Here is a 27,669-nt window from a genome sequence, read left to right as displayed (position 1 = left end):
CTCTAATCATTTGATCAACAATGCTTTCATTTATGGATCCTGTCTTCAAAACTCTCATCCTATTTCATGCCATAACAAGATGTGACACAGTATCCTACATTGCTGGGATCAGCAAGAAGACAGCATGGAAACTATTTAACACTGATAAAAATGATCTACTAAATATTGGTGTTGACGAATTGAAACAAGAAACAGCACATAAGATAGAGGAGTTCATATGCAAGTTGTATGGTATATTGGGAGGCAAGCTGCTGTGATGAAGCCATAAGCTGTTCAGCAAAGGAAAAACACAAGTACTGCCCTCCCACTACCGATGCGTTACTGTTTCATGTACAATGGGCTCACTATCAAGCCATGGTGTAAAGGCAGTCGGCATACCAAAACCTATGCTACCATCACCTATCTTGGGATGGAAAATGGTTGATGAGGACAGCTCATTCCAAATCTTTCTTCACGGCCAACAATACCAAAATCCTACACCCATCAGTGGATGTTTAGGTGGTGGTATATCTGCTACATGTTTCTGCTTGTATGTAACGGCCAGCTTGTATCTACTGCAGCTTGCAAATGTGCAGATACTGGCACTAAGGAAAAATAAGGTGGGATAAAAAAGGATATGAATTTGCCACACTGGTACTGTCAATATATCAATATGGTCTTATGATTTGAATAATAATATTTTGCATCTTTACTTTAGCAATGTTCTATACTTTTTTCCTGCATTAAAAACCTATTGTTGCACAAGAATCAGTTTTATTTCTGGTTCAAAAGTATGGATACGAAACATTGCATGAATTCACGTAACTGCCATTTTGTTTTTTAGCGATTTGCGATTTGCGGCAAATAGCTTAACATTTCAGATTAGAAAACACAATAGTTAGATTCAGCATACCCTAAAACGTTATTTGACACCAAGATCACTATTTCTTTCTGCTCCTTCAAAAGTTATTAGGACCTTATTTCATATGGCCGCCATTTTTTTTAGCAATTTGAAGCATATAACATCACAATCAAGAGAGGCAAATAAAATATTGTAATCTACACATCAAATCAGTCAGAAAAGTTTGTTTGCTCGCTTTTCCTCAAAAATGCTTCCTACTGTCAGAATTTTCAAATATTGTCCCCGTCTACTATTGAAACGCTTTTTTCTTGTTTGCATATCATTCATTTATAAATGATAAAGCATTAAGCTTTTGTGTATATTTTTACTCATCACCATGAATATTTATAATGTTTACAGTTGGTAAGCTGTTTCTCTGGATATTTTATGCCAAAATTTAATCCGGCTCAATAAAGGTGGGACGAATATTCGGCTGCTATTCGGTATTCAGTCTATTTGGCCCTTTCGCCAAATATTATGTTCAGCCAAAATACTGCTCAGATATTTGGCTGAATAACTGTGTAAATCTTAGCACAACAAACTGATTTAAAAAAATTATATTAATTGGAATTTTTTGCATAAATTAACAATTTACTGATTATATTTTATTGTGTGGTGCATATCTATCCCTTTTTGTGTAAGAGGTTATGTCAGGATGAATTTCTAGGAGAAGTAAAACATGAAGCTGAATCCTACCATAATAATGTGGAGGTGAGCGTGTGAATTACGCAACCTCATTAATTAAAAATGTACCTAGACCAGAGATGCTAACATTGGCTTAAAGTTTGTCAGTAGTGATGAATGTTTAGCTTTGCCATGGGGGGGGGGGGAGAGAGAGAGGAAGGTACCCTCAGGACAACATAATAAAAAAATAATCACTCAAAAATTTAATTTTTTTCAAATTTTAATCAGGGGTGCAAGAGCTGCGCCAAACTGCGCCAAAACAGTTCTCTTGCTACACGGTGCGCCATGGCACCGAATCGCTGCGCATTTGCGCCAATTCTTGTTTGTGGTTCGCTGAGGTACCGCTAATGCACTGTTGTGCGTCGAATACCCTTAATTTAGGAAAAAGAAACATGAAAATTTTGATCATGGGACGGGTTCTTTCCGAGACACAAAAAAAGGTACGGGGAGCGGGAGAAACTTTTTTTTTTCACTTCCCACCATCTGCCACAATCGCGTTATCTCGTGACCTTGGAAAGTAGTTATACTACCTTGAAGTATTAAGTCCTGTACTGTTATTGGTATAACCGGCGGGCTATCAAAGTCCTTGATTGAATATGTCAAATTTTCTGATTTTGGAGACAGTTTTTTCTCCTGCTGGTTATATACTGAAAATAACAGTAATTTCGCGGCTGCCAACCGAGATAGATATTGGGCAGACATATTCAAACTTTGTAACTTTGAAAGCAGCCCGAAGTTCAAAATTTTGCCAGTTTTGGTGAAGGCTTTTTTATCTTCAGCATATGGTAACGCAGACAGTGAAAGAGAGTTCATTGTTAACAAATAAAGAAAGTCTGTTTGAACATTGAAAAATCTGTCCATCCAATGCTTTAATGGAATAAGACATGCAAAATCTTATGTTCAAGGGCATAAAAAAATTGGAAAAAAATTGTCATTAAGATACTGTACTTCTGAAAGCGACTCGTGATTCGTAATCTATTAACATGTTATTTTAGGTTGAGAAATTGTTTAAGTAAATAAGGTATTTATATTTTTCTCGTTTTCTGCATTTTGCTTTTAAATTTAATAATTCCTTTAAATTCTGTGAGAAGCCAATTTTTCACAGAAACTCTTATTATATTCTGCACACACTTTTTTTGCTATATCAGGATGAATAAGATTTTGGTGTTCAAGCTGCAGAAATTCTTGCTGTCTAGGTTTTCAGTATGCATGTTGCTTAATTTGAAAAGTCTAATAATTTTTATTCATCATTTCACCAATGTATGTTTTATTAGTGACAGATAAGATAATTCAGAAAAAATTTTAATGAATTTTAATTTGTGAAGGAAACTTATTTAGAATTATTTGTTCCAACCATTTTTGGCAAAACTATGGGCATTTCACAGAAAAATTACTCCTTATATCGCAGATATAGTTCGTGTTTAGTTCTATTCCATTTTCAAAATTTCTGCTCCAAAAATGAAATTTTCTGCTCCAAAATGGATGAGGGGCACTTGCACCCCTGTTTTAATTCAAATTTCATTTATAGGGCTCAGGCCACATGAGCCCCCACCTCCTGAAACAACTTTCCTAGTTCACTGAGCAATCCCAACCTGCATACACCCTTGTGGACCGTATATATACAGACGTCTCTCTCTAGCAACCAGGGTTGTTAAATTTGCTTCCTGGGTAAATACCTATTTTCACCCTGGGCTGGGTTTTTTTTGGGAAAAACAGGGTTTTTGGGAATATTGTTTTTGAAAAAAACGTGGTGTTTTCAGGTTAAAATTTTAATTTGAAGTTAGTTTATGTATTCCAAAAATTGCTGCATAGTGCAGTGTGTAGTATATGTATATTTTGAAATATTTTTATATGATTTTTTAAGAGCAAAAACGTGGTAATAAATAATTTCTTGGAATCACAAACACACTTTTTATAATTGTTCTGACTACATTTTTTTATGTAAGCATTTAGGTACTAGATTCACATATTAAAATATGTTACAAGAAACCACAAGCAGGAAATGTAACCATGGACCTTAGCTTAAAAAATATACTTGACATGTAATATATGATAAGCATATCCACAGAAATTATTGCTTATTTATAATACAATAATTTTTCACACACAAAATCCTTGTATAAATAAGTTGAAGCTTCGGTGGAGAAAAGTAAACCAATGTATGTAAACTGAATTTTCATTAAAAAAATATTTACATGTTTGCATTACAGTTTTATACAGGTACATCATACTTTCATAACTGAAATATCAAGAGCCAAAAATAACATTATCTCATAACGAAAAGAAAATAACTTTGTGGGATTCTTGAATTGAACATTGGTAACGAACATATTTAAATGAAACAGAACAAAAGTATAGTTTTTCTTTGAAAATAAGACCTAACCAGAAAATAAGCCTTAGCTTGATTTTTCAAGATGCTCATAATATAAGCCCGGTTTCGAAAATTGTGGCCTGATAAAATTATCAGCCAGATGAAGGCATTCTGTAGGTCTGTTGCGATACATGACAGGTTTTCTTGTATAAAGTGATATTAATATACAATAATGCTATTGACATTTGTGTTTAATGATAATTCAAGTTATTTTGTAGTTTTAAGTTCCCAAAAATGGCTAATTTGGACAAGTAAAAAACACCTCCAGGGTAATGAATCCTCAGAATGACTGCTATCTCCTCCTCTTAACCAGATCATTTTTCAATTATTACTGCTCCTTTAAAAATATTTCAGAATTTAATTTAATGAAGCAGGGATATTATTTAACAGAGGAATTCAAGAAAAAGAGAAGAATGAGACTAGCTCCTATAAGTTTGGGTTCGATTAAAAAAAAACTTTATGGTTCTGGTTCCATAGCTAAATGTTTTAAGGTTTTATTTTTGATGGATCAGGACACTTTTGGATACATTTACTGCAGGGTTTGAAAAATTTGGAGAGAAAAAAATTCTGGCACCATTGTGATTTCTCATAATTTTCATTATCCAAATTCATTTATTTTACCACAATGTTCTTGCCACAGTTCTGTATACAATTCAAGGTTCACATATAATTATACAGAAGTGGGTGTGTTTGTGTGTGGACAATTATTCCCTTATAGTATGGTCAATTTTATTGATCAAATACATAGTTTAACATGCACCAAAAATGTATATTTAGACATAATATAAGATGTACACATAAAGGATATATATTAGGGTGGGTCGAAAAAAATTATATTTTCAAATCGCTATAGTGCAGAAAAGTTTCCTCCTTTAATAAAAAGAAAAAGGATGCAAAACAATTTAAAATCTGTTGACATCTTCCAGTCACGCATCATTATACTCAAAGTTTATGAAAATTGACGAAATTGAACATTTTTCTTATTTTTTTTTATATTACTTAAAATTGAACGATCGACACACGAAAGTTTGTTATGCTTATTTTATGGTTCAATAAAAAGTAAAATAAATTAAAACGTCATTATTTCAATGTTTATCGGTCGTGCAATGTGTTCACACAACTGGAATTTTGCAAGTTTCATTGTGCAGCTCTTCGCATGCTTTATCAAAACAAAATGACCCAGAACTTATCACAATGAAATGGCTGCACATCAAGTTTCACCCACACCCTATCCAATTAACCATCCAAAGTAGGAGAGTGTAATTTACATTATAGTTACCAAAATTGACTGGGATTTAGTGGTTTACAGTTTTTTCTATTTCTTTCCCAAGTGTTCACGTTTAAAGTCTGACTTTTGGGAGAAATTACACATGAGTAATTTTGATAACAGCATAGAGTTGGTGTAGCTATCTCTAGCTTTATCTCTACATACTTTAGTTGAGGATTCGGTAATATGTCAGGCACATCTCTTGACTGCCAGAGTGGGACTGGAGCACATGTGAATTGCACGTGGGAAGACCATTACAGTGGATCGTGTGTCTACTCCATTTCAACGAACTCCCTTTCCGTAATTTTTTTAACTTATAGATGGTGCACCTACAGGGTCAACATCTTTTTCTGGGCCCATTGGATAACAGCTTACTGAGTTTGAGAAGCTCAATGTGGGGAGTTGAATCATGAGATTATTTGATTCTAGAAGTAGCCAGAAAGATGCTGCATAAAGAGCAACAGTACTGTATTAATTACATATCCAAAGCAATAAAGGCGAGACATTGTCCAGAGGATTTGCCAATTCGAGATCCTGGTCCTCTGTCATGGTTCCACATCAAAAATAAAAATTATTTTAGTGACACACTAATCTTGTTTTTCTAGCAGTTCAAACATTGCAGTATTTATTTGACGACTGACTTCAAGTTGTTAATCCAGTAATTGAACACAATGTGTTCTTTGCACACCCTGAAAATTCACTATTGGCTATGATCATTGATGACAGAAAACACATTCTAAAGAGATTGGGTATAGAAGAATTTTAAAAGTAAGATAATCCGCCTCTGAATTAAGAACTATTGAGCACTTCATGCTAAGCTTAATTGCATTAGCCTAGCTAAATTCTTATCATTTTCTGTTACATTTTTAATTTTCTCATTTTTCTTTTCTCCTGATCCCTTGATTAACCGTCTGGACTACAGATTGGAGCTTTTTCCGGCACGACCTAGCCCTTCTGGGCACTGAGCTTACATCGCTAATGTGACACAGTCTTTTATATGCTCGTTTGTTCTGTTCAGACACTTCATGCTACCTAAGATTAACTTTAAAGCTACCGATTGCCTTCAGATTATTTACTGGAATACTGGCCTGTTGTATCCTTCCCCAATGCTTAGGGAAGTATGTAATGATTTTATATTTTTCAATTCAGACACTAACATCAGAGCCATCAAAAAGTTTCCCTGTCACACTCGGACAGTCCAGAGATGTGCCAAACTTGTTACAGATGCCTCAACTAAAGTATATAGACATGAAGAGAGAGATATGGAGATGGGGGGGGGGGGCTATATCTCAGATCTATATTATTATCAAGATCAGTTACGCCTGATTTCTCCTAATCGTCAGATTTTGAACGTGTTAGTTTTGGTAAATAGTTTTAAATATGTCAATTACACAATCTCCTACTTTTCATGGTTAATTGGATAGGGTGTAGATGGAACTCGACAGGCAGCCACCTCTTCGTGGTAAGTTCTGGGTCATTTTGTTCTTACAAAGCAGGTGAATAGCTGCACAATGAAACTTGTAAAAATTTGGTCATTCCCGTTTTTCGAACACATTGTGCAACAGATTAACATTGAAATATTAATGATGTTTTAATTTATTTTACTTTATTGAACCGTAAAATAAGCATAAGAAACTTTTGTGTGTCATCCCAAAGCAGCACATGCCGAAATCTGTGACGTACGTCGCAGAACAATTACTGCTGCTGCAGAGCAATTTGGAAGAATTTTAAGGAAAAAGTGCAAAAAACACTCTTGCATGAATGGGGATTTTTACCGCAGAACTTTCCAATCAACCAAGGGCTCGTCGCAGAACAGTGCTAAACATTCTGCTTTAAGGGCGTGTCGATCGTTCGATTTTAAGTAGTAATAAAAATATTGAGAAAATATTCAAGTCAGTTTCCGTAAACTTTGTACTATGTGCAACCAAAAGATATCAACCCATTTAAAAAATTTTTACGTCATTTTTCTTTTTATTAAAGGAGGAAACTTTTTTGCTGTATAGCAATTTGAAAATAAAAACCTATTTTTTTTTTAACCCATCCTAATGCACATACATGTTTAACTTACATATTTTGAGGTTGTGGAAAAAGGAAATTCAATTTTCCTCCCATCTCGCCCAAAAAACCCGCCTGGGCTGTAAGTTAACAATTATTCCCTTATTGTATGATCAATTTTATTAATTAAATACATAGTTTAACATGCAGGACTGTCATTTCAACTTTTTCCAGGGGGGGGGGGCGCAAAGCACATGTACTCCATGTATGTATATATATATATATATATAAAATTTTTAGTGTATTTTTAAAAGCCGGTGGGGGGTCCCCTGCACTGCCTAAATGATTGGCCTGTTGACATGCACTAAAGATATATATTTAGGCATAATGTAAAATGTATTCATAAAAAAATATACATACATGTTTAAATTAGGTATTTTGAGGTTGTGGGAAAAAAGGAAATTCGATTTTTTGCCCAAAACCCCCCGGGCTGGGTTTTTACAACCCTGCTAGCAACCCTAGACTCCCCTCCATCCCCATCTTCTTATCAGAGCTCCTATGGTGAAACATTTTGTCCGACACAAGTTCCACGATCTTGACCATGCATTATGCAAATGAAGCTGGTCAGGACCTGCCATGCTGAACCATTCAAAAACCTGTTTGGTGTGATTTTGATGGAAAACAGGTTTTTGCGCATTAGTACAGTCAACACCTTCTATAGTAGAAAGCCTTTGCGCGAAGCTCGTGATGTCACTGAAGTCATCCATTTATCTGCAGCCATCGGATAAAGCAGGCCAACATATGGGAAATATTTATCTTTTTTGCAGTAAATGCAATGACTATAGGTGAAATGGACGACTTCAGTGACATTACAAGCTTTACGAGGCTTTCTGCTATAGAAGGTGTTGGTAGAGTGGCAGGTTTAGACGCAGCTTTACGGATTGCCTTTTGCACACAAAACAGATCGGCTCCAAGTTTGTCTTTTCTCAAATTTTCTCACATGCGTATGAGAATTTATCGTTGTGGTAAAGATAGATGCAATTTTGTAAAAATAATAAAATTAAGTAAAAACACAAGCACTCTAAGACCAAATTTTTTTTAAAACTGATTTTCGTAGTATTGAGAGTGCCTCCTGTAACCCCATAGTTCATTGCGGCCATCCATAGAAACTATGGACAATCTGTAGCAGTTGGCAACTCTGACCTAGACAAGAAACGCATAGAGCTACTGAGAAGGGCAAAGAACATCTAGAGAGGAAAAATAAGTCAAATTTTATGATGCATTAATACTTGAGAGTAAATAATGGTTGACATTTTTTTAATTCGATGTAAAATTGTAACAAGTGTTGGAAAAAAAATTTATTCTGTAAGTACAGTGATAACCTCATCTAACGAATGCCTCTGCTTACAAATTTTCTAGCTAATGAAGATATTTTCGTGATTTTTCTACTTCAGCTAACGAATATAGATTCAGCTAACAAACATTTTGATAATATGTATGCACACATTAACATAAAATATCTGTGTCATGAGCTGAATTTCTGCACCAATCATCAGAATTACTGTCACCAGGTCCAGGTTAATTCATGTCCATCTCAATCTTTTTTTCAGATGTACGTATGCTTCTCTTTCTGTAATTCTTTGAAACATTTCATATGAAATGAAAGGTTCAGCCAAAATAGGAAATGTATTGAAAGAAAAAAGGTAGCCTGTTTTCAGAGCATGCATTCTTTTAGTGCAATACTCATCAAGCTGAACAGTCTGAGAGATTATATTTTTCATCTGCATGTATCAGACTCAGAAATGAGCTGACCAAATCACAAATGGATGGGGACACTAATGAACTCGATTGGGTTTGTCTAGCTTTAGTAGACTTGAGTAGAGCTTGGTTGTATTACATGTTGGAAAATAAGATCTCTCATCTTCCTGTATATTCTCATTTATACAATTTTTGAAGCTATTTATTTAAGCCTTCAATCAGTTCTTGTCTTTTTTTATAGCATCCCTTGGTGTTTTTTGAATAAATTTTCTTAAAATTTCGACGAATTTTAAGAAAATTGATATTCAGCTGCTAAATATTCAGTAATCGGCCGAAACATTAGCCGAATAGTCAGTATTTTTGGCTATTTGGCCAAATCACTATTTGTCCCATCCCTACAGCTTTAATTTATTTGTCATATTTCTGTGTATTTTTAATGCTGTTAGAGTAGCAGTTTTATATGCTATGCAATGAAAAATAAAAACTAACTAATCTTTCAGTATATCAAGACATTTCAGCTTTGATTTGAATTATAGAGGAAATTCATTATGCTTAATCACATCAATTCCAGTGTCAACCAAGCAGGTGCTGATTTATGGTGATGTGTTGAGGGGAGGCACTTAGCAGGAGTGAAGTTCATACTGTTACTGCACATCCCACATTTTTTACGGAACAAACATTATTTTTAAAATTTTTTTGTTTGGGGGAAGGGAAGGCTGACCACTCCCTTAGTTCCCCTTTCCCAGGATCCATTCTTGTAGCCTAGCCATAGATACATGTTGCGACCACAGAAGAATAATTCCGGCAATCTGACAGTACCAGGCTTTAGTTTTCGGGAAACATTGAAGACATGTGAATAGACAGTGGCCCTATAGCCAGCGAAACTCTTTCATACTACAACAGCCATGAAACCAGATCATATGATCCACAGATTCTCATTTTAAGACTTTTCTTATTCCTTTTTTTTCTCCTCAGGTAGCCATTCCCAAGACACTAACGTGTCACCAGAAAATTCTGAGTCTTACAACACTCATCAGAATTCTGGATCTCACAAAAACTCATATTTGCAGCACCCTGCAACAACATCAGCACAGCAGTCACAGATGCAGACACATCTACTATCACCATCACAAGTTACCCTGTCCAATCTGCCAAAGCTTATTTCTCAGCTGGCTGGAACAAAGGGCCTCCCCAATTTATCAGAGCTCTCCCCCCAAGAAGGTGAGATTTTTTTTTTTTAATTTTGTAAGTATGAAATATGAATTCAATAAAAATCCTGTATAACAATAATCACCTATATAACAAGATTAAGTTCTAGTCCCAGTGCACTTTTCTTAGTGCTATGTTCATCCGTGACTGTGTTTTTCAACCCTTTTCCATCCCGTACCTAAATGAAATTTGGTTTACCTTCCAGCACCTAATTCAATAATGTTTTGTCCACAAATTTTTTCTCCACTTCAGTTTTTTTTGTAATCAATTACATCAATTATCCATTAATTAGTAGTTATAAAAATTCTAAACTTGAAGGACAATTATACAAAATTAACTTGTGTTGAAAAAAAGAACAGCTATCAAAGCAACAAAGTTAAAATTGCTGTACATGTCAATTTTTATCGACTAAATTGTAACTTTTCATAATATTTTGTGATTTAGGTTCATTAATTGAAAGGGGGACTACCCACAAATTATAACTTTCATTCAAGTGATTTTTGGTTTGTTTTCATAAGCAAAAGTAGTAGAAACACCATTTTGCAAAAATAGGTTTTAGCAAATTGTAAAAGTGTTTGAAAACCTGTCTTCCTAAGTTTTGGAAATGGTCCCAGGACTCCAGCTTGTCCTACTTTTCCTATTTTGTGGTAAAATGTCTTACTTTCTAGGTTTTATCCTACTTTTCCTACAAAATCCTATCAACAAAATTCATGTAACTGTTCTTAATTGAAGAGGGAATCATCAATATATTGCCAAATTATACAAATGTAATAGATCACAATTAATTAATGATTGTGCCAAAACAGAAATCGTATTGTTTTTCAGGTCATTTGGGGGTTTATGTCGATTATTTAGCTAATTTTTGTTTTGCTTAGTTTGATGGTTTAAAATGCAGAGTCATCATTAAAAATGTGTGTCTGGATGGAAAAATAATTTTTCATTTAGTAATTTATAGACCTGGACTATTTATTGCAGAGTAACTAACATTCAGTATTGCCTAGGAGTAGTAGGGCATTTAGGAGTAGGATCTAGAGCATTTCAACTCAGGCCTGAAGGACATTTTCTCCTCTTGTGGGGTCATGTTTTTGGAGCTTCCTTGGGATGGGATTCATCTAAATAGGCAGGGTATCTGGGAGATTTATGATAGGCTTTGTCAGGTTTTTTATTACCAGACCAGGTAGACGGGAATGTACAAATATTCAATCATTACAATTTGCTCACAGTTTTGAAATATAGATGGCAGCAGTGAAAAATCAGATATGTACTCAGACTGTTAGGTACACACACTTTGCTCCAGACTTTGCCACGAAATTGGGCTGGAAGAGATCTCGGCAACGGGATGAGTCCGGTGGCAGTCCTGGCATTCATTCATCATCTGCTTCTCCCTTCCCGCACATATTTTTATATGATTTGGCCAATTTCATTCCAGTCTAAATTTCCAGAATACAAGAACCCAAAGTTGCCCCAGAACAGGATAGGTGCTATTCTAATGTTATACTGCCCAGCTTGGTGCAGTATAACGTCTCCCACCACAAAGGTTACTGTCAAGGTCAACGGGTTTAAATCCAGGGGAAGAACATCAAAAATAAGTTCTTTACCTACGGAGCCTGTGATGACCACCGATAGATGGGGGCCTTTATTTCCCACCCAACTAACTGGTTGGAAATTGTGGTATGGCAATATATGACCGGAGTTGGTGTACAGTAAAGTTGGTCGATGGGTTAGTTAATGATAATATCAGTATTGACAGGAAACTACCTACCCCTCACTTGGATAGCTTCTCTATTGATGCTAATTCACTGACCACATTTAAATGTGTGTTACTGAATGACGGGAGTTACTATATTCGAAAAAATTTTCAACTATCTGGGTATAGATTAGGAGAACCTTTCAGCTAGAGATCAATATAAAAGAGACTTGCGTTAGTTTTCAATAGTTTTTTGTATTGAAAGACACTAGGAGTACTACTATTTTAGATTTAGTTCTCGCTACTTCCGAGGATCTTGTTGAACTTTTTTTGGGAGGGGGACAAGTTTGCTTCTTGTGATCATCATGCCATTAGTTTTCTCTGTAATTTTTCTTTGGGTAAAGCCAATAACAATAGAATGGTTCCTTGTTTTTGAAGAAGCAAGTTTGATTTTTTGAGAGAAAAGATAGTGGGAATTTTCAAAGGCCGGTTGGAATCAATTTGGGGCGGTAAGTCAGTGGGAAGAATTTAGTACAAAGCTTTCCTCTGTTTAACGTCTACTAAATAATTTTCAGTTGTCTTCTGTACTTTGAACACATGCAGAGACATAAACAATGTCTACAAAAATCTGCAAAGAGATAGAAATGAAATTGTCAAAAACGATCTTGTTTGCATTGAACAGTAAAATGTAAACAAATCCCTTTAAAAAGGGATGGATAGCACATTAAAACCATGCAGTTTATCTTGACTTATTTATATTGGACCTTGTAATTTACACATTTTGCAGTATGAAGCTCTTTCAAGACCACTTCCAAAAGCATTTTTAAAAACATGTCTTCATAGTTTGCTGTACATATCAAGGATAGTACATATCGAGGAAGAGAGTTAACAGACGATTTGGGAAGACTCCTTAAAAAAAAGAATATAATATATATTGTAAGGAGAGACAAAAAAGAATTGGCTGTGCTTTGTTAGTACACTGTTTTGGGTAAAAAATGTTTGTTATCAAGTCATTTGTCATTTTGCTTTGGCTTGAAAAATATTGCTATGAATTTTTTTTATTTTTAAATTTTTTTGAACTAAAAAAAAATGAATTTTTGACATTAAAAAAAATGCTATGATTATATTTTGTGGGGGTGGAGGAGGGTACACCATGTCCTACTTTTTCTAAATTTTTTAGTCCAAGCCCTGTGGTTTCAACTGAGCACAAAAATTATTTCAAGTCTGTGTTTTGAAGTCATGCTAATGGCAGGTGGAATGTATAATCCAAAGAAAGACCAGTGTATTAGTAGTTGCATTACCTCACAGACATTTTAATTTTTTTCCCATAAGAAGCAGCACATCTCGTACTGTATATCGCCACCAGGCTTAATATTGAATTATTATTTTTTACATATTTTCAACCTTACCAACAGTTAATCAAGGTTTTACTGTACAGTACTAAAAGCCAGAAATTGGCCAGTTTGTGAAGTGGCCGGTGATTTCTGTCCAAATAATTTTCAGTTAGAAATTCTTTGGAATATGGACTGGGTCACCATTTGGTTAGGATGTGTCATGCCATCACAGGCATGAATTTGCATTTTTTTGTACTCAACCCTGATCGCAAAATCGGCACATACACCTCCCCCAAGAATGTGTGTGGTTCCTGCAAAGAACGCATGGTACTTTTTGTCGGCAGAAAGTTATTCTTCTGAATACATCGCTCTCAAATTTTCAACAATTGGCCAGACTTTGTCTCTGTAGCAAATAGGGGTTGTCAACCTTCTACCAACTGAGGGCGCACTATCGTTATTCCATAGCTGCCAAGTCTCCCGAATTTTTCGGGAATCTCCCGAATTTTATCTTCATCGCTCGATCTCCCGAAAAGTTCTTAAATCTCCCGAATTTTTACAAAAATCACAAAAATCCCTAATTGTCCCTAAAAATTCCTTACTTTATTAAAAAATCCCCGCTTATGAAAACAATCCCTAAGGAATTTCTTCTGGGGCATGAAGCCTCTTTTTTTTCCCTTTCGAAATGACGTCACACGTCGTAAATGGGGAAATTCCCTTTTTAAGGAAGTTTTACAAACCCTCTGATGGTAACAAGAAAGTTGTTTGTCTTATCGTGCAGGGAAATGGCTTAGCAGCCAATAGTCCTGGATAATAATTGAAGATTATAGTCACGCGAATGTGGTCAAAATTTCTTTTGTTATAACGTGCGATATAACAAAACACGAATACTGATAAGCAAAAACATATTTAATCAATTTTAAAGATACTTATTCCGATGAATTTCCTTTCATCAAACGTTCCAGAAGAGGGCAGACTTTTCCTTTTTGTACAAGTTGTGTTACGGACATAAACATCGGTCATGGAAAGACTGCCATCATCACTTGTGAAATGAAAAAAAAAAAAAAAACATCAAGCAAGTGTCACAAAAAGTCAGTGTTCTTTAAAAATTGACGGTGTTTTCCTTCATCTTCCGATGATTTTGGGGTCATTCGCGGAGAATATTTGTTCACAGCGTTTCTGATTGAACACAATATTTATTTTTACATCATTGAAGTTTTGGCCTCCAATTTCACTTGTTTTTTGCTTAGGAATTTTATTCCCAAGGGTTTAACTTCCATGTGTGTAAAATCCCTATTTTAATTGGACTTCAGTTTTTGAGTAGGGATTTTATTCCCTACACTTCAACTTTTATGTTTGGAAAATCCCTATTTTATTTGGAAAAATCTCTATTGTATTTATTAGGGAGTGGTTTTAGCATAAAATACGGGTGTGTGCGAAAATCTCCCGAATTTTCATTTTCAAAAGTTGGCAGCTATGTTATTCATTCAATGCCAGGGCCTTTGTATCAGGCTTGGTGACAACCAGAAATCACCAGTTACATTGACCGCTACAGCATAAAAGGACAGTCGCATACGTCAGCGGCAAGTTCAGTCATGTACACTTGGCGAACTCATCATCACTAATGTGTGAAAACTTCGAGCTGTGTCATGTACAAACTGAGAGCACAGTCATCATGTGATTTCCGAAGGAGACTGTCTGCTGTGATTTCGAAGTACCTATGCAAATATGGTAACGAAATTTTTGTATACACATTTTTTTTCAATGCAAGTCATGTGGTCAGGTCAACTTAATCAACGAGTCCTCGATATGAAAAAGTCACCTGTGCAACTGCAACTTGCGATTGAGAACTTTCTGTGAACAAAGAACTTCCACCATAAAAAAGGAACCTTCCCTCGTCACAATCATGGTGTAATGGGTTTGTAATTTTTTTTTTAAAAGTGCTTTTCATCCCGTAATTAATATAATAAGTTAAACGTATAGCCATCTAATGACTTGGTCATTTAATAAGTGATTTTTATTAACCTAAATGTCATGTTGGAGCACAAGAAAACTCCCAAGATTGATTTGCAATCATTTTTTTGTTCCTCATCGTTACCAATCTCATGTTGAACTTGTTTTCACCATTTCAAGTATTTGTTCAGATTTAATATTCTACCTTTTGCGTGTTATAAAGAAACGTAAACTAAATTGAACCACCCTGTCGATCTGCCTTTGAAATAAAAAATCTTTTTGCATTTTGTCAGTCCTTGTTTTTTTCCCTTTTCGCCTTTTTCAGATTTCACCACCTTTCAGGTAAGACGGCCATCTCATCCCATTCATTTGCTTAATGTAATAACCCTTTTTGCATCACAGGATGCGCAGTAGTAAGTGACTTATGAAGATACCCTTCTGGCTTTGGAGATACCCCAAAATGTTATGTGAAGTGGTCGGATTGCAAACTTTGGTGAATTGAAAGCACATTCACATCATTACCATGACATAGGCCTATTCTGATCTGTTGAACAAGCACTTTGGTTCTTCCATTTCACAGCCACAACACAACACAGCACATTTAACATTTCTTGTGTAAGTTGTAGTTGTGTGTTTAAATGACTTTATTTTTGTGATGTTTCCATGAATTACGAAATTGTGACATGCTAATTCCATTATTATTCTGCCTTGACTGGCTATCATATCTACTCTGTGAGCAAGTTTCCCATGTGCTGGATGAGTGCAGCATCATCCATTTAACATTAAGTATTTTTCCCCCTTCACCATACAAAATTCCATTGCCTAGGGAACATTCATGTAAATTTTCAGGTCATTCTGACCAATGGTTTTCATTTTAATGTTTAGAAATCAGAACTTCAGTTATAATCATCCTGTATATTGTAAATCATTGCTAATTAATCTGCATTAATTATGCTTCATTAAACACATTGCATTTGTCTAGTTTTTATCAGTTTTTGCGAAATGGTGTCCTAATTAAGCATATCGAAAGTATTGAGAAGACACCAACGAATAAGGCAAATACACAAAAAAATAATAAAAGTCCTAATGCATTTCAACACCAATGGGTGCCGTCTTCAGAGGAAAAATTTAACCACTAGTCTCGCTGACCGAGTTTCCCACTTGGGTTGAATACCAAATCTTCACGCTCGGTTGCTCAGCGGAAGAAGTACGTCTGTTCACTTCAAACGTCGTGGTCAGAATGAAGCTGTGAGCATGCATGAGATACTAATGCAGCGTCCTGATTGGACATTTGCGGAATAGTGTTATGAGAGTATTGGATCGTAGGGTATGACTACACTTTCTGTGAGTGGTCTCTCTGTAATATTTTCTAGAGTGGTTCCTCGTGCCGGTTTCAAGAATTTTCTACTTAATTCATCAACGATCTTGGTGTTGAACCCCGTGTCTATCGCAATTGCTCTGATGGTTTCAAGTTCATGGTCTAATGTGTTCCGATCTGAACAGATGTTAAATGCTCTCGCTACATAGGTGCGAAGAGCCGAAAGTTTCTGTTGCATGGGATGGCAAGATCTGAAATGAGGTGGTACTGAGACCGCGAAAGGCTTACGATAGACCAAGGTTTGGAACTGTGATCGGAACACATTAGACCATGAACTTGAAACTATCAGAGCAAGTGCGATAGACAGGGGGTTCAACACCAAGATCGTTGATGAATTAAGTAGAAAATTCTTGAAACCGGCACGAGGAACCACTCTAGAAAATATTACAGAGAGACCACTCACAGAAAGTGTAGTCATACCCTACGATCCAATACTCTCACTGAAGATCAAACCGATTCTTAAAAAGTTTAATCTAACAACCATAGATGTGCCCACTAAAAACTTTGGTTTCATGCCCCCTAAAGATGCTATACCGCAGAATAAACAATGGGGCATTTATTACATTCCATGTGGTGATTGCTCTCTTGGTTATATAGGACAGACAAGGAGACCCATAAAAGCAAGATTAAATGAACACGCTCTCTGTGTTAAGAATCAGGAATGTGAAAAATCGACCATCGCCGCTCACTGTTGGCAAGAAGGCCATAAATTCAAATTTCAAGAAGCGAGAGTTTTTCAGAAAGTCATGTCCACAGTTGACCTAGATTTATACGAAGGCACATATATTCGGGTCTTAAAAAATATACTAGTGAACGATAATAAATCTACACCCCCGATCGCTACACCATGGCTTAAATTCATTTCGAGCGGGAATTACAAGAAAATTCGAATAGACCAATCGGATAGCATTATTCCGCAAATGTCCAATCAGGACGCTGCATTAGTATATCATGCAGGCTCACAGCTTCATTCTGACAACGATGTTTGAAGTGAACAGACGTACTTCTTCCGCTGAGCAACCGAGCGTGAAGATTTGGTATTCAACCCAAGTGGGAAACTCGGTCAGCGAGACTAGTGGTTAAATTTTTCCTCTGAAGACGGCACCCATTGGTGTTGAAATGCAGTAGGACTTTTATTATTTTTTTGTGTATTTGCCTTATTCGTTGGTGTCTTCTCAATATTCTTGGGCAAAGTGGATCAACTCTTCTATATCGAAAGTAACCACAAAAACATCTTTATTATATGGTTAATAATACGAATTGTCAAATACAAAATAATGCCTTGAGTTAAGCTATAAAATAATTGAATTGCAAAAGTTTGTTTTAATAAAATGTAAGAAATATTTATAGATTAATTAGTATGGGAAATGTGTTAATTATATTAATAAACATTTTATTTTAATTAATAGAAGTTTGAATGATTTTTCAGAAATTTTGTTTTTAATGTAAGCACTATTAAAACCAAAAACCTGGTTTTTTACCAACCCCATATACACATATGTACTGGCTTGCCTTTCAGTGAAATCTTTCTTTTACCAAGTTACCATCTTTTGTAGAATTAAGTTTGAAAAGAAATGGATGCAATGGATCCATCATTCACAGAAAAATAAACTTTGCAAAACTTTCATTTGCAATCTACATATTTTCCTCCCCCCCCCCCCCCCCCTCATACCAGAAGTATGAATGTACAGATTTTAACTTTTCAGGTTTATTAGCTGGTTTGAATCCCTCATTTTGCTATCTAAGTTTTGTCAGAAACGTGAATGCTTAACCCCTATTGAAACACATGTTGCAAAACTTTTTAGGGGAAACAACACTTGTAGAAAAACATATGTGAAGTAAACATTCAAACTTTATTTCCCACATTTTGGAAATTTGGCCATTTATGCTTCTGGCATGAGGGGGGACGACGACGATATATAAGTGTGATTTTTAGACCTATTCAAGTTGGTAACATTCAGATTTCTGCAGTTGAAAGCTAAAAGATATGGTGTGGAAATGTAGATTTCGTTCATATTTTTTAATTAAAATGTTCAATTTTTTTCATTTCAATTTTTGTGAATAATCAGTCAGCATGTTGTAATTTTTTCCCCTTCATTTCACCCACCTCCCAACTCAAAAATGCTTTTCCACATCCCTGGTGGAGAACCACTGATCTATGAGAATATATTTCTCTAGTATTGTTATATTGGGGTTTTACTGTATAATATTATTAAATCTAACCTTTACATTGCTTTTTTAACTCTTGTGGAAATTTCTTGAAGGCTTTGTAGAAGAATCGTATAAAAGGTTCATGTAATTTTAATGTAAGGGTTGAAAAAACCAGGGTTGGGTTTTTGCCTGCAAAAATCAGTTTTGGCTGGGACAGTGGCAGAACGGGGAAAAAACCTGGTAAAAATTGTTCTTTTTATTCAAGACATACCGCGCTTAGTTTTACAATTACAAAATATTCTTTTCAGTATAAAAACTTAAAAAGCATGTGAAACTTGCAGTAATCAAAAATATGAAAACATATCCAAATAAAATATGCATCATCCAGATTTGCTATAAAAAAAATTCATAAATAAAAGACATTATTTATTTATAGAATTAAAAATAAATCCAATTTTTTAATTCTATGAATTTTTGTCATGTGGTAAAAATTCACCAAAAAAATTTGCTTTATCTGAATAGGCTAAAATATGCATCCAGATTTATTATAGAGAATAAGGCATTATAATTATTTATTCATAAAATTTGAAACAGGTTAATCTAATTTTTTAATTTTGTGGCAAAACTAACGGACTCTGGCCAGATACAGTTCTTGAGAATCTGGCCTGTAATATGCAATGTAATTGAATTCGTGATTTGTAAAACTTTAGGCATTTTCTGATTTTAAATTTAAAACAGTCATAATTTAAGATATAAATTCAGACTTAAATCTGACATTTAATTAATTTCAAGATTTAAATCTCGGGTGGAAAATCTGCTACAAGCTGCTACAATTTCTGACGTCTGTTATATTTTGCTACTAGTTCTGGCTGTTTGTTATATTTTGTTACAAAAACACCGAAATTCGTGAATTCTATGTCATCTTGCGCAAAAACAAAATTTTTCCTTAACACTAGAACCGCGGAGTGTGTCAATTTGACCCAAATCAAACTCGTTTTCATTTATCTTGAAAACTTAAGCGCAGATGATAAAAAAAAAATTGTGACGCTTCTTGATATATGAATGTTAATTCATGAAAGTTTTATTCTCTTCACATTTAGTGTTTCAGAGCTACAAGCACTTATGCCTAGAACCCAGTTTGGGTCATTTTTACCCAACGTACTATTCTATAGGAAAAAGGGAATGTATACTTTTCTTGGAAGTGGTTACCCTTTCTAAAACATATTTCTAAATGAAAATAAGGAAGAATAAGATTTTTCAAGGTCAATTTATTGTCCGAGGAGATTATATTTTTTGCAATGAAGGAACCGCAAGTAGAACTAAATATTTTTTCCTTTGTAAATTTGAATGCCTTATATTCTGATGGGACCCAAGAAAGGTAGATAAAAGCTCAATTCTAGAAAAAACATGTAGCTGAAATTTCTGTAGGCAAACAATGCCACAGAAATAGAATAAAATTCTGGCTTGCATCAAATGCGTTTTGAATGGATTTCCTTGATGCAACCGATCAAAAAATTTGAGAACAATGACAAATGCATCTACCGACACCTTTCACTACATGGAAGCTGGCTCAAATGCTAAAAGCCAAAACATACGAGCTTAGTAGGGAGGGTGAGACAAAATTGAAGAGCAATGAACATAGTGAAACTTCAGTTGCATGAAGCATCGCTACTGGAATACATGTTTTATAATGAAAATTTTCAAGGAAGATATTTTTCAAAATTTATCAAAAAGATAAAAAAGTTTTATTACTTAGCACGCTTCATCTGACTGTCGATATCGGTAGTGGAATCCTTAAAATGTTTCCAGTAACTATTTCACACTGCAATTCAACTCAGTTTGTGTAAATTGTAGCCGATCAAATGGCCAGAAAATATTCGGTGAATATATAGATAACATCTTAGATCTCACTATAAAAAAATTTCTGTATTTTTTATAGAGCAGTAAGAAGGCCAGAACTATTTTACGAATGCAGTTTCTCTAAAATCTTCTCTTGCACAAGGGTATGTTCATCATACATGTTGCCCTTGCGCAAGAGGAAACGTTTTTGTGTGCTCTTGAACATATGTAACTGTTCGCGAGCCATCAAAAAAATAAAATAAACGAATCTGATGTCGGGTAACATCAAAATGTCAAAACAAAACTTAATTTTTGCATGGGCTATGCAACTTCACCATGCGGTGAATGTGCAAGAATAATGAAAAAAAAAAAAAATTGATTCAAACTGCTCATCATAAATTCCACTTATCAGTAAGAAATCAATAGTTATTTGACAGATTCGTATTATACTTTTTTCCTCATACTAAATTTGACTTGCTTATTTTACATCTTTCTCATATTTTGAGATTACTGAAAAAGTTTTTGTAATGAACAGTGTGAATAATGTATTTTCATAATGTATTTCTAAATCTTATTTTTAATGAATTACATCTTTTTTAGCTAATTTTGAAGCCCATTTTATAATAAACAAATATAGCTTCCCTTTATGAATACACAATTAAATAACATTGAATGAAAGTAGGGAAAAACCCAGGAACAGAAAAGAAATTTGGTTTTTTTTTCTATGAAACACTGTTTCTTTACTGTTTGGGTCAATTTGGCCTAGTTCACGGTTCTAGGTATACCAAGAATGCCGTGGTTCTAGTGTTAAGAAACTTCGAAAGTTGCATCACAGTAGAAGCTGTTTTCGATAACATTATTTGTCCTCCCTGCAATTTGATTTCTTGGGGCCACAAATAGAATTAGCTTGAGGCCCCCTCCCTAGGATTCGGCGCCCAGGCTTCCGACAACATATGAAATGGAGTCGAACTATGCAAATTGCCACTCATTTGCAGAACAATGAATAAAAAACAACTTAATAAAAAAAAAAAACTTCAATCATCATTTTCAGATATTTTTTATGGAAAAAGTGAACTCCCTTGATTTATGTGTTCCTTATGTTAATTATTTTTTAAATTACATCTATTTTTCCTGACTGGCTGTATTTCAAGAAGCATTAGTGTATCCTTTAACAGAATGGAAAAGTTTGCAAAAGAACATATTGCAGTAGAACCTCTCGATAACGGACACCCATGGGACCAAAACTTTCGTCCACTAATGGGAAGTGTGTTATTGGGGAGGTATGATATACAGTAGAATCTTTTTTATATGACTTTCACATTTATAAGACGTTTGGATTCGGTCGCAATTGATTCCTGTTTATTACTGTATGTAAAAGTGATATACTAGTGGTTTTGTTTAGTCATCAATCATATCGATAAAGAAATTTTGATTAAATTTCACTTCATTTATCACTTTTACCAGTGATTGTGCATAATTCTCAAATAAAGTTCAAAACTCTGATAAAAACAGAAAAATTTATAACCTTTTTCTTTTCATTAAACCAATTAATTTTATTCCCCCCCCCCCAGTACATAATACTTGCACTACACATATTTTGCAATAAAAATTAAAATAAGTGCAAAGAGAAGAAATAAACGATGTCAAAACAACATTAGCTGTAATGTTGGCTTTCTTCATACGTATCAGCAAGTGTAAACGAAACCACTATTATCATTTGGAATCAACATCCTGGACAATAGTTGTGTTCAGTTAATCAAGTAATTAATTGATAGATTACCATATTTACCAATACAAGCTTGGGATTATACTTAATCACCTTTGAATATGATAAATTCTCGATTTATGAACAAAAATTCACAAATTTAGAGTTTGGAAAAAGATTTGAGTTTGTCTGATTTTACTGTCCGCTTTTTGAGGAGTGGAATACATTAAAGTCTTATTCCACGGGACCAGGGATCAGAAAAGTATCCATTAACGAAAGGTGCTCGCTAACGGGGAGTGTCCGTTGAGGGTGGTTCCATTGTATCGCACTGGAGAAACAGCACCAATGAATCTGTTTTCCCCATCAGGATCTGCGACTCAAAAGCTGTTGGTAAATTCAGGGTGTCTATGATCATGGAAAAGTGACGAAATTCCAGAAAAGTAATGAAATGAGAAAAGGGTCACAAAATAAGTGTAAAATAAAGAGTGAAAACAGATGTACTCGGATTGATTTTTTTGTGAAAATAGAATCATTCTATTAAATTTGTAATAGTTTAATCATTATTCTATAGTTTTTATTTCTGTAGTTGAAAGTTAAGTAGTAAAGTTCTGTAGTTGAAAGTTAAGTAGTAAAGTTCTGTAGTAAAGTTAAAAATAATTCAAGTCTATAGTTTTTAATCACACTATTGAATTTCTTAGAATTTCTAATAAATATTCTACGAATGACTTGCCAAAAGAAGTTATCTCAAAGTATGTTGAATCAAACTGAGTTAATGATCAAGAGCGAATTCAAAAAGAAACACGAATCATTTTAAATATGAAATGGGTAAATTCCGGTAAATAAAAGAAGCAAGATCAAATGTTGAAAAATACTTTAAAATGAAGAAAACAAAAGCTCAACTTAGACTTGCATCAATGGCAAAATCAAGAAAAATAATAATTTCTAATGAGTGTTTCTTCTCTCCTGTAGTGATTTAAAAAAATATATATATTGATTTTTGATTGCCAAGTTTACAAGGTAAATCTAAAAACATTCATTTTTCTAATTAGTTTTAAAATCTGAAATACCATATGTTATACTGTCTCTCTCTCTTGTTGATATTGTAGTAACAATATAAATGTCAAAGAGTCTCTCAAAAATTTTTTTATGATTTAAAAACAATGTATTTTGTTCCTTGGGGGTACACCCCTTTCTTCTGAGCTGAGATTATATTGTTTTCAAAGTAAAAAGTGATCCTGTGTACGCTACTGCATATATGTATATAAAAACTGTGTATTTTATTTACTGCCAAAATTTTAGTGCTACAAAACATAAATGCTGTTACAAAAATCGAATTTCCATTTTCCATCCCTGAAATCTGGAACTGTTTTTATACCAACTTGACGAAAAAAGGCCCTTGCTACTTTTCATTTTAGCCTTTAGTTCATAAAATATTGTATTTGTTTCATTTTGAATATTATTTAATACAGCCTGTTTGATATTTATCTAGTTGACTGGCCCTTTGCTGGGTTTGAGCTTACAATTCTTGCTTTAATGCATGATTTTATTTTTCAGGCTAATGCTTGCTAATGCTTGCATTTTGTGATAGCTATTGCTGGGATTTAATATATTAATTTTTTCCCCTTTCATATATTGAAGCTCTGAGAACTATACAACAAGCTCTGCAGCTAACAAAGCAAGTTACAAATTTATCAAATGGTGAGTGAAAAATGTTGGAATCATTTTTTGTTGTTTTCGCAGAAGATCAATTATTATTTTTTGGTTTTTATTTTTTTCATTGTAATAACACATCAATTTTTTGAAAACTATTTTCAGCTGAGTAAAAAGTTTGTTTTGTTTCAGTGCCAGACATGAATGTTCAGAAGTCACCAGCACATTCACAGAACCAGATTCTGACCACCTCAAACCATCATCTAGGTGGTGCTACTGGCATTCAGGCGCTAACTAATTCCTCAAGCTCAGCTAGTGCCAGTCACGTGACTGTGAATAACACTTCCATTTCTGCTTGTTCCTTGTCACATCCATTGCAGGACGACAAATGTGAGGCTGATAGAGCGTCTCCAGGATCGGACTGCAGCACACATTCATCCAGGTGCCTCTTTTTTTCCTAACTCTCCTTATAATTTGTAGATGGTAGGCTATAATATATTTTTTATTTTTATATTCTTTCGATTTAACAGTTTTAACAACTAAGATAAGTTTAAACTGTAGTTTTTTGACCCCAAGATTCCTGAATTTAATTTCAACTGAGCTTCCTAAATTAAATTTGTTAGTGGTAAGATTAGCTTTGTTTTTGGGTTTGTTCCAAAAGCCATGAAATTTTCAAATCCCCTTTGGAGTCTTTTGTCGTGAGAACCTCTCTTTCAATTGGACTATGGCTGCAAAATCTGTCCATCAATAACTTTCACGACCACAGTTTTAAAGAGACTTTTAAAAACCGCTAAGCATTACAATAGTAATCATTAATTGTACATTGGTTTTTAGAGAGAGACAATGATATAATTATTTTGCCATTATTCTGATGTTCACAAACACAGAGATAATATTCACTTCCTTTTCAGGATAATGTAAGTAAAAATTGACAGTGCATATTGAATTTTTGAGTTATTTTATGTGTTTAATCAACCTCTTGATGCTTGCCTTTTTTTCTCTCCAAAAGAAAACTTCCAAAAATTTTTATTTTTTCACATTGTAACTTACCTGAGAAACTTTAGAGAATACTGGTAACATGCCCATAAAAGCGTATTTTTTTTTACAAGTGATTACTATTCCAAACAAGTTTTTGTGAAAGTTTAGCCCTTGCACGGGTAGCTTTATTTTATTAACATTTCACCCAATAAATAACCCTAATTTTGAAGCTGACTGTTGGGGGGTGCACAGGTAGACATTTTGCACATCTAGGTCTGTTTCTTAGTGCTTTTATAAACGAAATAATCAAAAAAGGATTCATAACAGCAATAGTCTTATCCCGTTATAACAAACAACAGACTGCCACATTATTATGAAATTTCATTATAGAGGAATTCCAGATTTTCGCATTGTTCCTACGTAAACTTATCTGAGGGATTAGGAAAGTGTTCGTTAACATGAGATTTTTCGCTATAACGGTGTTCGTTAAAACGGGATTTAACTGTATTTCTAATTTCCTACACCTTTGGGAATTCTTTCAGATTGTTTAAAAATTAATTTATTTTTAAAGGAATTTTAAGAGAATGGTTGAAATTTATCACACGTGCCCCCCACTAAGGATATAGTTGTGAACTTGCCTGAAGCACTGTGAACAGGCATACATATTCATAAAGATAGACTTTATTTTTCATTGCTATATTATTTTTTTATTTACTCTCATATTTCTTCAATGCTATGGCTTAGAGTTTATACTTATAGAGCTCATTTTCTAAGTTCATTTACAACATAATATGCTCTGTTCAACTTCTTATTCTGTTCTATTTTCACATTCTTCTCAACTCTGTTCTTCTCTATTCTACTTGTCTAACGGCATACTTGTTTAAAAAATTATTCTTCAGTGATATTTTCATAAGGATCACTTTCACGTCTAACCTCTCCATTTTCTTGAAAAGTTTTGTCAGTTTTAAATCAAAAGTTTTTGCACAGTTCTTATAGGCATTTCATTCCTTAATAGCAGTCATGCATATTAGTCAGCATCTACATTTTTTTCTGAAATGACAGTTCTTTCAATCTTTTGTGATTTCTCTTTACACTTTTCAAAAGGGTTGGGTTTTGACATCAAAAACTGGTTTAAACAGTCATAAACTGGATTAAACTGTCAAAAACCTAAATGTTGAATGTTTTGGATGTTTTTTAATGGAACAGATATACAACATAATGGTGAAAAACTTACTTTTTTGAATATTACAATGTTTCATTTTCGAACACTAATTTATTATAAAAATTAAAACAAAATAATTATATATGACATGAATGTCGCTCTCCATTTGTTAATACAAGATATACAGAAGACTGCATGTTGTGAAGATATTTATTATTTGAGATGTTAATTTTTTAAGGAAGGAAAAAACTCATCTCTGCCTCTACCGGGAGTTGAACCCGGGTCCCTCGATTTCCGGATGAGTGCTCTTCCTTCCTTAAAAAATTAACATCTCAAATAATAAATATCTTCACAACATCCAGTCTTCTGTATATCTTGTAAAATAATTATAATTTGCAATTTTGAATTTTTTGCAAAAAAAAGCGTAGAACAGATATATAAGTACTATGGTTCATTTTTATCACATAGCATCCTATAACATGTAACTAATTTTTCACATTCTTCTGTACCTAACTTTTCGATAATTTTTTCTCTACCTAACTTTTCTATAATTTTTTCTATACCTAACTTCCGATTTCTAAGTTTTGAATTAATGAATCCAAAGTTAGAAATACTTTTTCAATGAAGGCTGAGCAGGGGGTGTACCACCTGCTGATTTTGAATAAGAATCTGATTCTTAACTACACATTTGATCTTTAGTTACTAATCGAGAGGTAATTTTGCTACCACTGTCTTAACTAAGAATTTTTTCCCTTTCCCCAGTTAAGAATCAGCTGACCCTACTTCTTAGCTCGATTTTTAGTAGACAGTTTTTTTTCTTTCATGTGAGATGATGTAAATTCTTTCTTTAATAGAAGTTTTTTAAATTTATATTTTAAAGAATGAAAAAAAAAAGTATTTTACAAATACATTTTTATTGCAGAATAAGGAATTCGTCCAACTTTTTTTTTAAAAAAGTTATCGAAAGTTAATGTGGGGGAGTTGAAAAGTGTAGGAGTCTATATACAGCACATACATGTTGGTAATAATGATAAAATATCGAATCATCTTGAGATAAAGTTTGATGAATTTTGCTACATTTACCACATTCACTAATGGTTATGCATGATTCGCAAATTTTCAATCTATAAATATCATGATCAATGGGTTATAGATACTTCAACTTTTTTATATTATGGGAACTTATAGATTTGACAATTTTTCTTAGTTTAAAAATTGAAAGAAAATGCATTTTTTACACAAAATACGTGAGAAGTAGCTCTTATCAGCCAAAATATAAAAATCATTATTAACCTTCTGCTGCTTTTGTTTTTTCCCACACACTTCAATCTATGTAAAAGAAGCCAACATTACAGAAGCAATGTCAATTTTTAATATTGTATTATCTGATCACTATTATCTTTATTTGACCACGGAGCAGCTATATGATGCATGTACAGTACCGTACATATTTTGCCATGAAAAATAATTTCAGTAAACATGAAGCATATTATAATAATTGTCAGTCTTGTAATGTTAGCTTCACTTATACATAATTAAATAATGTAAATTAATAATAATGTAAACACAATTATGAGACTTATTTATCATATTAACCATGTTTGGTGATTATGCATAATGTCCTATAAATGCGATAGTTTCATGGTAACACGAGCAAAATTTATCAAACTT

The 27,669-nt window shown here is 33.9% G+C and overlaps 1 protein-coding gene across 2 annotated transcripts in view; it reads left to right on the top strand.

Moving 5' to 3' along the window:
• Positions 1 to 27,669, top strand: part of wcy (WW domain-containing adapter protein with coiled-coil wacky) — a 99,453-nt gene that overhangs the window by 29,941 nt on the left and 41,843 nt on the right. Inside the window, exons 7-9 of one of the 2 annotated variants that reach the window (XM_089253254.1) lie at positions 9,931 to 10,176; positions 23,847 to 23,906; positions 24,051 to 24,300. In XM_089253254.1, coding sequence (XP_089109380.1) covers positions 9,931 to 10,176; positions 23,847 to 23,906; positions 24,051 to 24,300 — 556 coding nt within the window. The remainder of the gene's footprint in view (positions 1 to 9,930; positions 10,177 to 23,846; positions 23,907 to 24,050; positions 24,301 to 27,669) is intronic. The other variant, XM_089253255.1, reaches the window with a different exon arrangement.

The sequence above is a fragment of the Pholcus phalangioides genome, unplaced genomic scaffold, assembly GCF_987345545.1.
Source record: "Pholcus phalangioides strain wild (caught in Gottingen) unplaced genomic scaffold, Ppha-v1.0 ptg000032l_1, whole genome shotgun sequence".
Classification (NCBI taxonomy): Eukaryota; Metazoa; Arthropoda; class Arachnida; order Araneae; family Pholcidae; genus Pholcus; species Pholcus phalangioides.
The sequence above is the reverse complement of the archived record's forward strand: the minus strand, read 5'-3'. Positions and strand labels throughout refer to the sequence as shown.